Source organism: Drosophila subpulchrella, chromosome 3L, assembly GCF_014743375.2.
Source record: "Drosophila subpulchrella strain 33 F10 #4 breed RU33 chromosome 3L, RU_Dsub_v1.1 Primary Assembly, whole genome shotgun sequence".
NCBI lineage: Eukaryota > Metazoa > Arthropoda > Insecta > Diptera > Drosophilidae > Drosophila > Drosophila subpulchrella.
Genome location: NC_050612.1, coordinates 21,140,016 through 21,153,717, shown reverse-complemented (window position 1 = coordinate 21,153,717; position 13,702 = coordinate 21,140,016). Strand labels below are relative to the sequence as shown.

General features: G+C 41.1%; 3 protein-coding genes, 1 long non-coding RNA gene and 5 other non-coding genes across 10 annotated transcripts; 2 read left to right on the top strand and 7 right to left on the bottom strand.

The window, feature by feature from the left end:
* The first annotated feature begins 604 nt into the window (after positions 1 to 604).
* On the top strand, positions 605 to 1,831 carry LOC119554249 (ectin). 2 transcript variants are annotated; one of them, XM_037865087.1, is made up of 3 exons: positions 605 to 675; positions 1,022 to 1,464; positions 1,515 to 1,831. In XM_037865087.1, exons 1-3 carry the CDS (start codon positions 661 to 663, stop codon positions 1,753 to 1,755), a joined length of 699 nt encoding a protein of 232 aa, XP_037721015.1. In that variant the 5' UTR covers positions 605 to 660; the 3' UTR covers positions 1,756 to 1,831. The 2 variants fall into 2 exon arrangements, with proteins under 2 accessions (XP_037721015.1, XP_037721014.1); XM_037865086.1 differs by lacking the exon at positions 605 to 675 and adding an exon at positions 872 to 966.
* Positions 1,832 to 2,756: 925 nt separating this feature from the next.
* LOC119553406 (protein artichoke) lies at positions 2,757 to 12,072 on the top strand. Its single transcript, XM_037863779.1, has 5 exons — positions 2,757 to 2,808; positions 7,122 to 7,314; positions 7,374 to 9,873; positions 10,025 to 10,148; positions 10,205 to 12,072. Exons 2-5 carry the CDS (start codon positions 7,190 to 7,192, stop codon positions 12,070 to 12,072), a joined length of 4,617 nt encoding a protein of 1,538 aa, XP_037719707.1. The 5' UTR covers positions 2,757 to 2,808; positions 7,122 to 7,189.
* On the bottom strand, positions 4,867 to 6,396 carry LOC119553407 (lipase 3). The gene is made up of 2 exons (XM_037863780.1): positions 5,583 to 6,396; positions 4,867 to 5,279 (listed from the first exon to the last, which is right to left on the bottom strand). The coding sequence occupies exons 1-2, from the start codon at positions 6,393 to 6,395 to the stop codon at positions 4,893 to 4,895; spliced, it is 1,200 nt and encodes a 399-aa protein (XP_037719708.1). The 5' UTR covers position 6,396; the 3' UTR covers positions 4,867 to 4,892.
* Positions 12,073 to 12,093: 21 nt separating the features above from the next.
* On the bottom strand, positions 12,094 to 13,633 carry LOC119553882. Its single transcript, XR_005219789.1, has 6 exons — positions 13,390 to 13,633; positions 13,136 to 13,205; positions 12,900 to 12,955; positions 12,646 to 12,709; positions 12,396 to 12,452; positions 12,094 to 12,210 (listed from the first exon to the last, which is right to left on the bottom strand). It is a non-coding gene; the product is annotated as an uncharacterized LOC119553882 (long non-coding RNA).
* On the bottom strand, positions 12,277 to 12,361 carry LOC119555727. The gene has a single exon (XR_005219918.1). It is a non-coding gene; the product is annotated as a small nucleolar RNA Me18S-Um1356 (small nucleolar RNA).
* LOC119555729 lies at positions 12,515 to 12,600 on the bottom strand. Its single transcript, XR_005219920.1, has one exon. It is a non-coding gene; the product is annotated as a small nucleolar RNA Me18S-Um1356 (small nucleolar RNA).
* Positions 12,774 to 12,855, bottom strand: LOC119555728. The gene has a single exon (XR_005219919.1). It is a non-coding gene; the product is annotated as a small nucleolar RNA Me18S-Um1356 (small nucleolar RNA).
* Positions 13,020 to 13,105, bottom strand: LOC119555731. The gene has a single exon (XR_005219922.1). It is a non-coding gene; the product is annotated as a small nucleolar RNA Me18S-Um1356 (small nucleolar RNA).
* Positions 13,266 to 13,349, bottom strand: LOC119555730. Its single transcript, XR_005219921.1, has one exon. It is a non-coding gene; the product is annotated as a small nucleolar RNA Me18S-Um1356 (small nucleolar RNA).
* Positions 13,634 to 13,702: the final 69 nt, after the last annotated feature.

The following is a 13,702-nucleotide window of genomic DNA, read 5'->3' as shown; positions in this document are numbered from 1 at the left end:
TTTGGGGGTGTGTTTGGCATGCTTCGAATGTTCTTTACTCATCGAGTAATTAACTCATCATAATCCTAAGCAGTTCTTTCTTATTTTAAATTGTATACACAGATTTTCTTCGATAATTAGATATAAAAACACTGATTATTGAAATAAACACTTTAGCTTTACTTAAGGACAACATTTCTCTGGCTTTTGCGCAAAATGAAAGAATTTAAATTATTATTTTTTGTACTACATATTTCTAATCGCAATAAAAATTTACAAAACATCAATGTTTGTCGAATTTTTTTTTTATCTTTCTGATCTTTTATTATAGAAATTAGTTGTAAGGTACCTAGCAACAGACACATCTTGCAAAAAAACAAATCCCGGTCTCCATGATAAATGTGCCGCAAATCAAATTAGCCTTGGGTGCGAAATTTAGTTTCGTTGACAGTGAACTAATGTTCCTGGGGGGTCAGACTGAAATGGATTCCAATTAGCGGGTTAGACATTCTAATCCGATCTTAAATCCGACACGTGGTTTTAAAGTGCAATGAATTAGCACTGTATAGCTGTGATGACTGACTGCTTGTGGGTTCCTGTAGTGGTCTTATCATCTGGTGGCCTACAGGGTGCACATTGGCCCTGACAACCAGTATTCACTGAAGTGCATGACGTATGTAGATGGATTTGCACGGGGTAAATTCCGTAAATATTATGCATATGGAACTAAAAATATTATTTATATTTGCTTGCCAAGAGAAAAACAAAAACAACTGAGAATTTCACTTTTGTTCCTGCATGTTTTGCATCTATCGCGAAATAAATTGATTGTATATTAGAAGTTTCGAAAGAATTATTTCTTTTTTGTTTTGAATATACACCAAATGGTTAATATTCTTGGAATATATAGGAAAAACTTGTCATTTTCTGAACACATTAAAAACAACAAATAATATGATACATTGTATACTCTTGGTTGTTTTTCAGGTTATTTAAAAACAAATGTTTTAAAGATCATTTAAAATATGTACTATCGTTTTAGATCTATCAGCCTTGCTTAGGTGCATATTATACCACTATGGAGGAGATGATAATCGACCACAATCAGCACCGCAGAAATTGGATACTTCCAGAGTTCGGTTTTTCCTTTCCACTCTCCGAAGAAGCCGAAGAATACGCAAAACATCTGGCCACCTTAAATATCCCAGATCAAATGTTATATGAAGAAGCTCAGGAGAAGAATATGGTTGTAGATCAACTGGATTTTCCTTTATCGGATCCAGAGAAAAAGGAGTATACGGAAAATATTTGCGAGTTTCGGAAAAATATTTGTGTTAAGTTCTGGACTGTTGAAGGGGCAAAGTGCTACGGCATATCAAAAGAACTTAGAACCAAGCATGAACAATCATTGGCCGAGAAATTTTCCGCAATTACGTGGAAAGCCTCTTCAGTAATGGGTATCGGAATTGCACTAAAGAATCCATCGTAGGTAATGCGATATTTGGTCGCCTCATTGCCAAATTATTTACTTGCAGAAACGAAAACGGAAGAAAGATATTGGTAGTTAGGTATACTCCACCTGGAAATCAACCTGGACAATACGAAGAAAATATACGAAATACGGAATTTATTGACTATTACACTTTGGAAGCAATGGAGGAACCCGAAATAGAGATAGAATCTAAGACTTCGAGAGGATCGAAAGATTGTTCATTGGAAAGAGGAATTTACATAATATCATTCGTCCTAATGATCTTCTTCTCATTTTTATGTTAAGCTTACTTCAAATAGTAAATTTTGGAAACCGGCCAAAAGTACATGACAAAATAAATAAATATTTAAAAAATTTTAACTATTTTTAGTCACAACTGTTTGAATAGCGTTTAACTTTAATCCTCAGATACGGGCTTTTATTATTTTATTATTAAACCAGCAAATGGATCATCCTAAAACATTAATTTCGATCGATGATTTTATAATCTAATTAGTTTCTAACAAGTCTCTTCAGAAACGCAATCTGTTCATCTGTAAAAACAATAATAAAAGTGGGACTGTTTCAATCGATGTGTAGTCTAATTATAATTATTAACTAATCTAATTAATTTCTTACAATTTTCTTCAGAAACACAATTATTTCATCTGTGAAAACAATAATACAAGTAAGAATTGTCATATTTATCCAATTACATGCCAAAATTAGCACTTGGCCTTTGTTTCCACAGTGATTTCCTGCCATAATTCTCATAATTTCACTTGCAATTTCATTAAAACGCTGGCCCTAAACAACTTTGAGTAGCGACTGGGCCGAATCCCCGATCTCGAGGGAAGAGCGACCTCTGATCCGTGGTCACAGATCGACTCACTCGAGTTCCATAATGGAATCCACTGCTCGGTGAGAATCATCCAAGTGTGGCGCCCAACGTGGAACCCAACTCCAGCAGGAAGCTCCGCTCAAGCCGACATTTCTGGTAGAAATCTTGAGTAATCTGCTGGGCTGTAACTATTTCGAGAAACAGTTTTCGCGTGCATTCCAAACGAGACGGTTCGGCTAACAAAAATCGCGGAGAACTCACCGAAGTCCATGCCAAATGAATTCCAGGTGTTGGTGTTTAATTGAATGAAAACGCCTTAAAGAAAATCAAAAGTGCTTTCGAAAGTGAAGTGAATTAAAATAAAAAAGAAACCAAAAGGGTTTGCAAATAATGCCCAAAACAGTGAGAATTGTGTTATCTTAAGTAAATAAAAAAGCGAAAGAGGTTTCAATTTACCTGGGATATATCGGATTAATAGCGCAAGGAAAATAACTATCTTGGATCATACTGTGATTGAGTAAGACACATAGAGTTTTAATTTTAAACATTTAATTATTTTAATTTGTATTACCAAATTATAGTTATGTTGTCCTGTTTGTTTGCATGAAAGTGATGAGAGAGAAAATTTTAAGTTAAAGTACTTTATGTACTAACCTATATCATATTATAATTATTGTTATTAACACAGAAGAGTCCAAATTTATTATTAAGGATTTTTTTACATAAGAAGTCCTTTTTCTATTTTTAGAACAGTAATTTTGAATTCCTCGTAATAAATACCATAAAAAATATAACACCACATATATGATTTAAATGAAAATATGCTGTGCTCTATTAAGACTTGCAATTTTGAATCCATTAAACTAAATAACTCACCTACATCTAAATTCTAAATCTACATTGTTCAAAGAACCGTTCGATGTAGAACTAAACAGTTACTTAATTAGGAGAGTTTGAGGGGGACCGAAAAGAAATCAGAGCAGGTGAAATTGTCGTTATAGACAGAGTCTAGGGGAAATGGGGATGGGGTTCGCGGACGGGGACTTCACTTAGTGTGACTTCAAGGCGTGCAATGCAAGAAATTACACACAACTACGTCTGCAGAGAGGTACAGATACTGGTGCAGACTCAGATATAGTACAGATACAGCTATGCCCACAGATGCAGATACTCCGGCAGCCGAACAATGATGAAAACGACAATAATTTCAAGGTTCGTTTGATGTAAACTCCGCTGCGCATGCGTAGAAACGGCGTCAGAAGATAAAGCTAAAACCGAAGTTGAATCGGCGGTTAGCGTTTCACTCTAGTCCAAAGTTTTGCAGCTGCCTCACTCGCTTCCTACTGCTTCTGTTTTGCAGTTTTTGTTAAATGATTACAAAATTTTCGTTGAAAGACCCATGTTACGCTTCTTGGCGCAAAGAGTTTCTTTTTTTCGGTTCGAGTTGCGCAGTTGCATGTGAGGGTGGTATAGTTATAGCGATGCCATGGAAAGGTATAATGTCTATACATTATGAAGACGCGACGAGTCTCTGGGGCTGTTGCACAAGACAGCGAACGTATGTATAACTTCCTGTCGTACGTCCCACCTCAAACGTTGGGACTCATGAGCCGTTAGAAGTGCATGAAGGTACTCATCTGAGCGATAGAGATATTTCTCCATCAACATCTCTAGAGCCATTAAAATGTATGATCAAAAACAATAAAGAAGGGTTAGTTTTGAGTAGAAATAGTCTTAATAACTTGGAATAAAAAATTGATAATCACATTTTTCATTAAACATGTTAATGATACTTGGATTTAGATCGTATGAACAACTCAATATCTAAATTGTATTTTACCAATGATCAAGCTCACAAAAATGTAATATGCTAAATCTATTTTATACACTTTATAAAAGAACTGTGAATACTGATTTGCAAAGTTCACCGAATCTCAAATATACCGAATAAATTGAATTTATTAACCTGTCATAGCGTGGGTATTACCTATAATAACAATTCTAATCTCAATCGATTTAAAACGAATTTCCTTAGACTCTTGACTTTGGTAAACAAAAGGTATATTTAATCAATCGCATTAAGCTAATTCAACCAAGCAAATAGCTATAACCGAAGTGAAAATTTTGATTAGCAAGTAGCTACCTGTTAATAAGCAATAAATTCAAGACAAGAGCCAGACAGCTGAAGGAGTGATTAATAGCTGACATCGGTATCTAATCAGGCTAAGCCATATAATAAATTCAAATGAATACCCTACCATATTTATTAAACCAATTTATTGGCACATGCACATTTGGCCGACTCCCGAATTTCAAAGATAAGACCACCAAGAGTATTGCACTTAGTTATTTGCGGGGTTTTTTCTTGGGAAAGCTTTTTAAAATTTATTAAGGAACCCAGGGATATTTAAAGGTTGGTTATAATTAGCAATCGAATAATTCTTGCTTTGCTGTGATTTTGATTTCAAGAACTTATCATTGAATTTGGACAATCTATTCCTATCTTAAGCCCACTTATAAATTGCAAACCATACCCCGAGATATTCCGAAAATATGACTTTCAAAGTGAGTGCATTACGGGGTTTTTTATTGGTTATTTTCCTAACGACCTTCGTACGAGTTAATACGTTCGATGATCGGGTCGTTGACCAGCTCCTTCATATTCCTCGCAATGATAAAGTCCAAGTGGTTGAAGCTCTGGACGGGCACACGGTAGTCCTCCGTCAGATGAACGAAGTTCTTCACCAGGGTATCAACATCCTCGGGTCCGCAAAGGGCATCGTTGTTGCTGGAGTACAAGTGGGTGGGGGCGGTGATCTGGCTGAGATCGTAATCCGGGGGCAATTCCTGCCCGTACAGCTCCAAGTTCTTCTTGGTGCCCCAATCGTATTGTCGGAATTCACCGGACTTCCACAGCTGCAGGTAGTGGATGCCTTGGTTGCTGGAAGAACCAGCCGGGTGGGTCTCAATCAGGACACTCATGGAGCTCTGAAAGTCGAAGGTTTTTTTGATAACTACTTTTATAAAAATACTTAATTTAAATCTTGTTCAATTGATATGAAATTTGGGGTGAGAGGTACAAATTAAGAAAAAAACGTTAGCCTTAGGTTTAGAAATCTGTATCTACAGATTTGAACAAATTGTTCGTAATATTTGAGATAATCATTTTTCAATCGATATGAAATTTGGGATGCAAGGTTCAAATTAAAAAAAAAAACATTATCGCTAGGCTAAAAAATCTCTGTCCACAGATCTTTTTGAGTTCCATGCAACTATTTAAATACTACTCACCGCATTGGCATTGACGTAGCCGCCGTTGGCGAACATAATGAAGGCGTTGTTGCAGATGGAGTCGATCATATGGCAGCTGTTGTCCACCAGACGGTTGACCAGGTTATTGTGCGGGATCAGCTCGGTGTCCACCAGCAGTTGGTTCCAGATGCCACCCGGTGTGCCCACCAAGGGACCCATGGCGTTGAAGATGAATGAGGTTCCGTGCTCGAAGTAGGCACATGGGGCCAACATATGTCCGGACTTAATGAGGGCATTGTACTCGGGTCGCTCGGAGAGCATCACAATGTACACGGTTGTTCCCTGTGAGTGGCCGCAGTAGTGCAACTGTTTGTGTCCAGTGTATTGCAGGATATAGTCGATCATGGCGGGTATGTCGATGGTACCGATCTCATGCCAGTCAAAGTGCCAGAACTTGTGGCTGTTCAGGGAGATAAGGTTGTTCTCCCGGGAGTAAATGTTACCACGAGCATTGCCTAGCCACACATCGTATCCGGCATCGGCCAGGAGATAGGCCAGGGAGTTATCCGGTCCCGAGGAGAGCCAGCAGTCCGAGTTGCTGAACAGTCCGTGCTGCAGGAGGACTGGGGGACGGTTCTCGTTCTGGTTTTTCAGCTTGTGGGAGTACGGAATGCGGAACAGGGTCAGCACATAGCCATCCGCGGTGGTCACCTGGTGCGTCTCCGTGGGATATCCGTGCGAACGGATCCTCGCGTCGGTCTTGATGATCTCACTCAGACAATAGTCCGACTTCTCGGCGACGGCTAGACCCGCCACCAAACTGAACAGTAGGGCGTAGAAAATTGGATTCATGGTGGGCAATCAAGTTTGCTGGCCAACTGGCCGTGGGGCCTTCTTTATATAGTCCGTTCTTATCTGCTGGTGAAAACAGACCCCTGATTTATGGAGATACCCTTGTCTGGGACACTCCAAAAATTAGTGGTGCCATTTTTTTTAGCAGTAGTTGAGCTGCATTGAACCATTTTGGCCAGGGATTGAATGTAAATGTTATATTCAAAAAACATTTTTCTATTATACAAAATTCTTGTAATAAAATATAGGTATTTTGAATTCCCTCTTTATTTAAAAGTTATTATTAAGTTAATATTTAATATCTTACAAAATAAATGGCAAATTCTGTTTACATTGAGAAATATTTTTTAAGTGCAGGAAAGTCCGATTACTGTTCACCTGTTTGGTTTTGATAGAACCAAAAATCGCAATCGAGGGGGTCTTACCTGGAGTTCGGCGGAACTCTCAACCACAATAAAACATAATTTATTTTTAATTCACTTATTCCGCCTGCTAAATGTGATGAATATACGACGAGAGGGCTTTTCTAGCACAAGTGTTCATGTGACATTTGTTTTCATTCTTGGTTTGCTGGCTTCTATTCTTAGATGTTATTTATGGTTTTCACATGGGGTTGAGATATTTCAGATTAATTGCTGTTGATTAATAATTAGAATTTAATACTAGTAATATAATTTAAATGGTAAATCAGATGATTATATTAATTCGATTTATTTTCCCTCATAGCTATGTCCCAAGTTGGCTACATCCATCCTGCTGTACCCACAAAACCTATGGTCTAGCCCATTACCAGGATGCAGCTGCCCATTTTCCTACTACTGTGTATTGGTCTAACTCTGATCAGGGCCGAAAGTTGTCCTCCATCGCAGGCCATTTTACCCTGCCGCTGTTCCTTGCGAGGAAAGGAAATCCAGATATGGTTAGTTGGAAGGTCTTGCTCGCAAAGATTCCTAAAATATATATATATTTCCTTAATAGGTGCTCGCACAGTAACCTACCGCAGATCCAAACCGGTCTCAAGGCCGTGGAACGGAATATTAAGGGCCGGATTGACGAACTGGTCCTGGAGAACAACCAATTGCCGGCGCTGCCAGGACGCTTCTTTGGCAGCCTGCAGATTGTGCGACTGATGCTGCGTCACAATAGCATCGAAAGAGTATCCAACGGATGGCTGAATGAGCTGGAGAACGGCCTGGTGGAGATCTTCTTGGTGGAACCTCAGCTGCGCAGCATTCCGGCGGAGAGTCTTAACGGGATGATCAACATGCTGGCCATTACAATCCAAAGCGATGAGCTGAAGCACTTGCCTGATTTCTCGGGATTGCTAAGCCTCACCTATCTGAGTGTCCAGACGGGAGCTCTCCAAGAACTGCCGCCCCATCTTTTCAGACACCTTCCCAAACTTCAGCACATACATATAACAGGAGGCGGAGGACTCACCCGCTTGGAAGCGGGTCTTTTCGATGGCTTGATCTCCCTGAAGAACTTGGATCTATCGCACAACGGTCTCAACTGGATACATTTACGTGCTCTGTCCAGATTGCCCGATTTGGTTAGCCTAAAGCTTTCCTATAATCAAATCAGCGATGTGGGTATGGTTGGTCGCATTGTCAAGGATCTGGAGCATCTAAAGAAACTACGGCTGGACCACAATCTCATCACCGTAATAGAGGATGGCTCCTTTGTGGACCTGCCCAATCTCTCCGAGCTTCACTTGAACGATAATAGAATCACAGAACTGCAATATGGAGCCTTTCTACGCACACCCCAATTGAAAACCATATATCTGCACAACAATCTCATCCGGCGGATCCATCCGGAATCCCTGCTTCAGGCGAGTGGAAGTGGTGTGGAGGCGGTGCACATCTACAACAATGAGATTGGTCACGTGGAAGCTTTGAGGGCTTTGTTGGATGCATTACCTACGCTTCGCTATCTGGACATGAGTGGTAATCTGCTGAGCGAGCTGCCCTATGGAGCTCTTCGTGGCCACGGGACGCTGGAGCAATTGCATCTGAACCACAACCACCTGAGACTCATCGAAAGGGATGCTTTGATGGCTATGCCCGCCTTGAGGGAACTTCGGATGAGAAACAACAGTCTATCTTCGGATTTACCCCTACCATTTTGGAATCTTCCTGGTCTAAAAGGCCTTGATCTAGCGCAGAATCAATTTGGCAGGGTTGACTCCCAATTGCTGGCCGGACTTCCCTCTTTAAGACGTCTGGATCTCAGTGAGAATGGTCTAACCGAAGTGGCACCCAACAGTTTTCGTCACAATCCCCTCCTCGAAACCCTCAACATATCCTCCAATGAGCTGACCAAAATCCATTCCTCCACACTAATCCATTTGGAGAGACTTTTTGAGGTGGATGCCAGTTATAATCAGTTGAAAACAGTGATCGGAGGACTTCCTAGAATCGTGGAGCGTATCTCATTGAAGGGTAACCACATATCCTCTCTACCAGCAGCTGCTAGCAAGGATTTGCAATTGCCCAACCTACGGATGCTGGATCTTAGTCAGAATCGCATAGAACAGCTGCCCAGACACGGTTTTCAGGGGGCATCGGAGCTGAGGGTCTTGAGTCTGGCTCAAAACGAGTTGCGTCAGTTGGAGGACACCTCCTTCATAGGAATCCAACGTCTGGAGTTGCTACATCTGCAGGATAACCAACTTGGTGAAGCGGATGAGAGGGCTTTACTACCGCTCGCGGAACTAAGGAATCTAAACCTTCAGTCCAACAAATTGGAAGCCATTACGGATAACTTCTTCTCCAACAACAGTCGACTTGAGCAATTGGATCTTTCTAGGAATCTAATACGCAGCATATCGCCCACCGCTTTCGATACCCAAAGATCACTGGAGTATCTGGATCTCTCGGGAAATGCCCTTCTGGATATCTCGGTAGGATTGGGAAACCTGAACAACCTGCGAGACATCGATCTCAGCTATAATCAGATATCCCGTGTCCAATCCGATGTGATTGGTGGCTGGCGAAATGTGGTAGAGATCCGATTGTCCAATAACCTAATTGTAGAGTTGCAGCAGGGCACTTTCCGCAACCTTCCTAAGCTGCAATATCTTGATCTCAGCAGCAATGAGATCAGGAATGTGGAGCCTGGAGCCCTTAAGGGACTCGATGAACTCCAGGAATTCGTTTTGGCCGACAATAAGTTGGTGGAGCTAAAGGATCATGTCTTCGAGGAGCTACCAAATCTGCTGGCCTCCCACTTTCAGTACAACAAACTGCGCTACATATCACCGGAAAGCTTCCACAATGCTAATTCGCTGGTCTTTCTAAATCTGTCCAACAATCACTTCAGGAATATGGAAAATATAGGTCTTCGAAGCATGCGAAATCTTGAGGTCTTGGATCTCTCCACCAATGGGGTCAAGTTGGTCTCGACGATGCCGTTGAAGGCCCTAAACTGGTTGGTGGAACTCAAAATGGATAACAACCAGATATGTCGGATTCAGGTGAGTTTTCTAAATAAATAAATATATACATCATCTGTTACCAAAGATTAAATACTGATTAATTATTTAATTTTATAATATATCAAAAAAACCTCTTAACGAGGTAAAATTAAATCCTTGGATATCTATATTAATTTTTTTTTCTTTACAGGGTTCTCCTTTTGAGACGATGCCTCGATTGCGAGTCTTGTCCATGCGAAACAACCAACTTAGGAGTATTAAAGAGCGTACCTTCCGGAACCTTCGAGGAAATATAGCCATTTTGGATGTGGATGGTAAGATCAGACAAAAAACGTAAATTAATATTAAAATAAACTTTCGTGTATGACAGGCAATCCCATAGACTGCAATTGCGAGATGCAGTGGCTGTCGGTGTGGCTGCAGGAGACGAACTTTCCGTATCCGGGACCCAAGTGCCAGGATGGACGCCTGCTGAGGGCGGCCCGCATAGAGAGAAGTCTCTGCATGGGTGTGGATATCTATGGGAATGAACGAACCGATGGCAACCACTTGCCACTGCTGAACGAGCACGGCGATGTCTTTCAGAGGGATTTGCCAGAGGATTTCAATGATGAGTGCGAGGCCAACGAGGGAACCAGGCTGCCAGGAGATCGACCTCTGGTGGGCGAGAGCGAGTACTTCTACGATCAGTATGTGGACGCTACCGAGGCACCAGATACGACCAACTCCGTGATCAGTACATCGCAGCGACCCAAGCCGATTCCCACGGCAAACAGCAATTTAGATCTGAATAACACATTGCTCCATACGAAATACTTCAATCGAAGGCCTCAGCAGGGTAGTGGATCGCCCTTCACCTTCTTTGGATATCCCTTGCCTAGTGTGAGTTTAGGTAGGTTCTTCGGTTTCGGGGATCGAGGACGAAAACAGCGAACGGATGGCCCCGATGAAATGCCTGCCACGCATCGAATGGCTCACATTAATCTGCCCAGTGGTCGGGGCAAAACTAGGATGTATCAGCCGAATAGCGCCGAGTTCGAAAAGTATCTTAAGGACCAGCAGCAGCAGGAGAAGCAAAACATTGCGAGAAATCGATATGTGGACACGGATTCCACCACTTCCTCCGTGGAGGATGCACTGAGCAATGAGAGTGGGAGTGCAGCCACCACAGTGGGTGTCTTTCGCACCACCTTTCGTGAGCCATCGAGCATCGAACGCGGTGGTTTCCGTCCCATCGTTCCGGTCCATGTCGGTGGTTTTATGCCTGTACAAGATCCTCAGCAGCGACGTGGTCTGGTGGAGCCAGTGAATGTTACGGGAAAGCCACCGGAGACGAGCCAAGGAAAGGGTGAAAGGAAATTCATTCCCATTTCTGATCAGGCGAGACCTAAGCCAACCAAAAGCAGTGGTGAAAGTTCAGAAACGGCTACATACGAGGTCACAGAAACCACTTCTGATGTTACCACCACAATGCCAGTGATGCCGAGGATAACAACGAGCACAACTAGAGCATCTACAAGGACCACGCCGAGGAGTACTTCAAGTACTACAACTAGTATCCAGGGAACTACCATAAACGATGCCTCATCCAGCAGTGAACAGGAGCAGGAATCTCAGTACGATGATGACGACCTGAAGGCGCAATCTGTGACCTTGCTAAGACCTCCTCCTCTGGTGCAGACAACCACAGCGGAGACGATATTGTTGATTCCTCCGGCCGAAGAGCATGTGGCGCAGATCAAGAGTCGTTCCTGGGTGACCACCACAACGCCACAGAGTCCAAGTGACTTTCAGGTTACTCCAGCCCGTCCCACGAGCACAGTGCCACCACCGCCACCGCCTTCTCCTCCGCTGCGAGGTGGAGGACGCTCCACCATCACCAAGGTGTACACGCCCTATCAACAGCAAGTGGCTCAGCCCACGGCGGAGGAGTATCAGCGCACCACGCCCAGTGCGGATAACGAGGGCGTGGCCAGTGAGCATCAGCTCACGGCGAAAGCGCAGAAACGAACTGAACTGGAACTCCTTCAGGTTGACAGAGTCGATCGCAAGGATGGCATGGATTGGTACTACGAGAGTTTCAAGAAGAAGCGCGACTTCAATGGCGGTGCTGCTGTGCGGAAAACATCCCACAAAGAGGTATACTACGATGGTATAGGTGCCTCTTCCAGTTGGAATCGATTGCACAAGAGGGAGATCCTCTTTCTCAGCTTGTTATTGTTGTGGAGAGCGTGTTAAACAGTTTGTTAAGACCTTTGATTTAGACAGTTAAAATATTTTATTGTGTATGCTTAAATAAAGAATTTATTTTATATATGGAACGGTATTTTGTTTAAAGATTCCTTTATAACACCCAGGGCAGAATCCTTTTGCATCCTGCAAAATTACAAGAAAACCCTTTGTTAATAATGAATATTTGTTTTAACATAAATAATTATTGAGATCTTATTCAGATGGTGATGCATGTTAAAATGATTTCAACATAATTTCTCTGAGTTGGGTATGAAGTTGTCATCAATTTGGGAGATATATATAAAAACAGAATTATGAATGAGAATTACCTTTTAATAACCTGTCAATGAAAATGCGTTCTTGAGGAATTATCCTTTTTGCACAGCCTGTAAAATGTAAGAAAAACTTGGTTACTTATACATATTTTTTATAACAAGCGAAATATTTAAGGCTCATTCAGATGGTGATGCATGTTAAATTGATTTCAACATAATTTCTCTGAGTTGGGTATGAATTTGTCATCAATAAAGGGGTTTAATAAATCAAAAAATGCATATAGTTAATGATATTGGGCAATACCTTTTAATTGATCCATACGATAAGCACTGGTTAGTCCGTTGAAGACCTCACATTTAAGTTTTACCTGTGAAATATTAACAAAAACTAAGTTAATAAATAATATTAATGACAGCAGAATTAAATGTGAAGTTCTTGTTCAGATGGTGATGCATGTTAAAATAATTTCAACATAATTTCTCTGAGTTGGGTATGAAGTTGTCATCAATTGAAAGGTTAAAAGAAATTCTAATTAAATTTGCTGGAATGAGAATTACCTTTTGATGAACTGTGAGTCAGAATCCACTGCTTAAAAAGTATCCTTATGCATTGCCTGCAAAAGTAAAGAAAAACTAGGTTACTCATATACATTTTTTAAAACATCAACTTAAAAGGAAAGTCTTATTCAGATGGTGATGCAAGTTAAATAGATTTCAACATAATTTCTCTGAGTTGAGTGTGAAGTTTTCATTAATTTTGGAAGTAAGACAATCTATATTAAAGTAATAATTACCTTTTAGTGGGCGGAAGATGTATTAGAATTTATCTCATGCTCAATTCATAGTCCTTGGGATGATATTCTCCTGTAAAGACAGAAACTAAACTTTAGATTTTGTAAGTTGAAAAACCAGTTAATTCTTAAAAAACTCATTCAGATGGTGATGCATGTTAAGTATTTTTCAACATAATTTCTCTGCATTGGGTATGTAGATGTCATCAATAAAGTTGCTAAGGAAAATATAATTGTCTCTCTTGTTTAAAACTAACCTTAGAAGTTCAATGTTGAAATGTCTCCAGGTGTCTCACATTGCACCACGTGGAGCCCGGCAGTTCCAATGCTCGCCCTTAATCTCATCTTGTTATATTTGTTCTACCGTCTGCCTTTATATACGATATTTTACCCATGGTCAGGGCATCATATATCCCAAATATAAGTGGTATCAGTTCCATTTTTAATATATTTAACTAACATTTATTACGCGCCGACCTTAACCAAAAGAAATTTCGGATGGAAAGAAGAAAGAAGGTTGCCGGATGGCCATGTAGTTGCCAATGTTAAAGGGTTGCCAGACGTTTTGAC

Excerpts from the sequence above, each read along its gene's own strand:
- LOC119554249 (XM_037865086.1), top strand. The coding sequence starts at position 934 with ATGATACATTGTATACTCTTGGTTGTTTTTCAG. Across the intron at positions 967-1,021 it reads TACTCTTGGTTGTTTTTCAG|ATCTATCAGCCTTGCTTAGG; the intron begins GTTATTTAAAAA and ends CTATCGTTTTAG. Across the intron at positions 1,465-1,514 it reads ATTGCACTAAAGAATCCATC|AAACGAAAACGGAAGAAAGA; the intron begins GTAGGTAATGCG and ends ATTTACTTGCAG.
- LOC119553407 (XM_037863780.1), bottom strand. The coding sequence starts at position 6,395 with ATGAATCCAATTTTCTACGCCCTACTGTTCAGTTTGGTGGCGGGTCTA. Across the intron at positions 5,280-5,582 it reads GCTACGTCAATGCCAATGCG|AGCTCCATGAGTGTCCTGAT; the intron begins GTGAGTAGTATT and ends TTCGACTTTCAG.
- LOC119553406 (XM_037863779.1), top strand. The coding sequence starts at position 7,190 with ATGCAGCTGCCCATTTTCCTACTACTGTGTATTGGTCTAACTCTGATC. Across the intron at positions 7,315-7,373 it reads GGAAAGGAAATCCAGATATG|GTGCTCGCACAGTAACCTAC; the intron begins GTTAGTTGGAAG and ends TTTCCTTAATAG. Across the intron at positions 10,149-10,204 it reads AGCCATTTTGGATGTGGATG|GCAATCCCATAGACTGCAAT; the intron begins GTAAGATCAGAC and ends CGTGTATGACAG.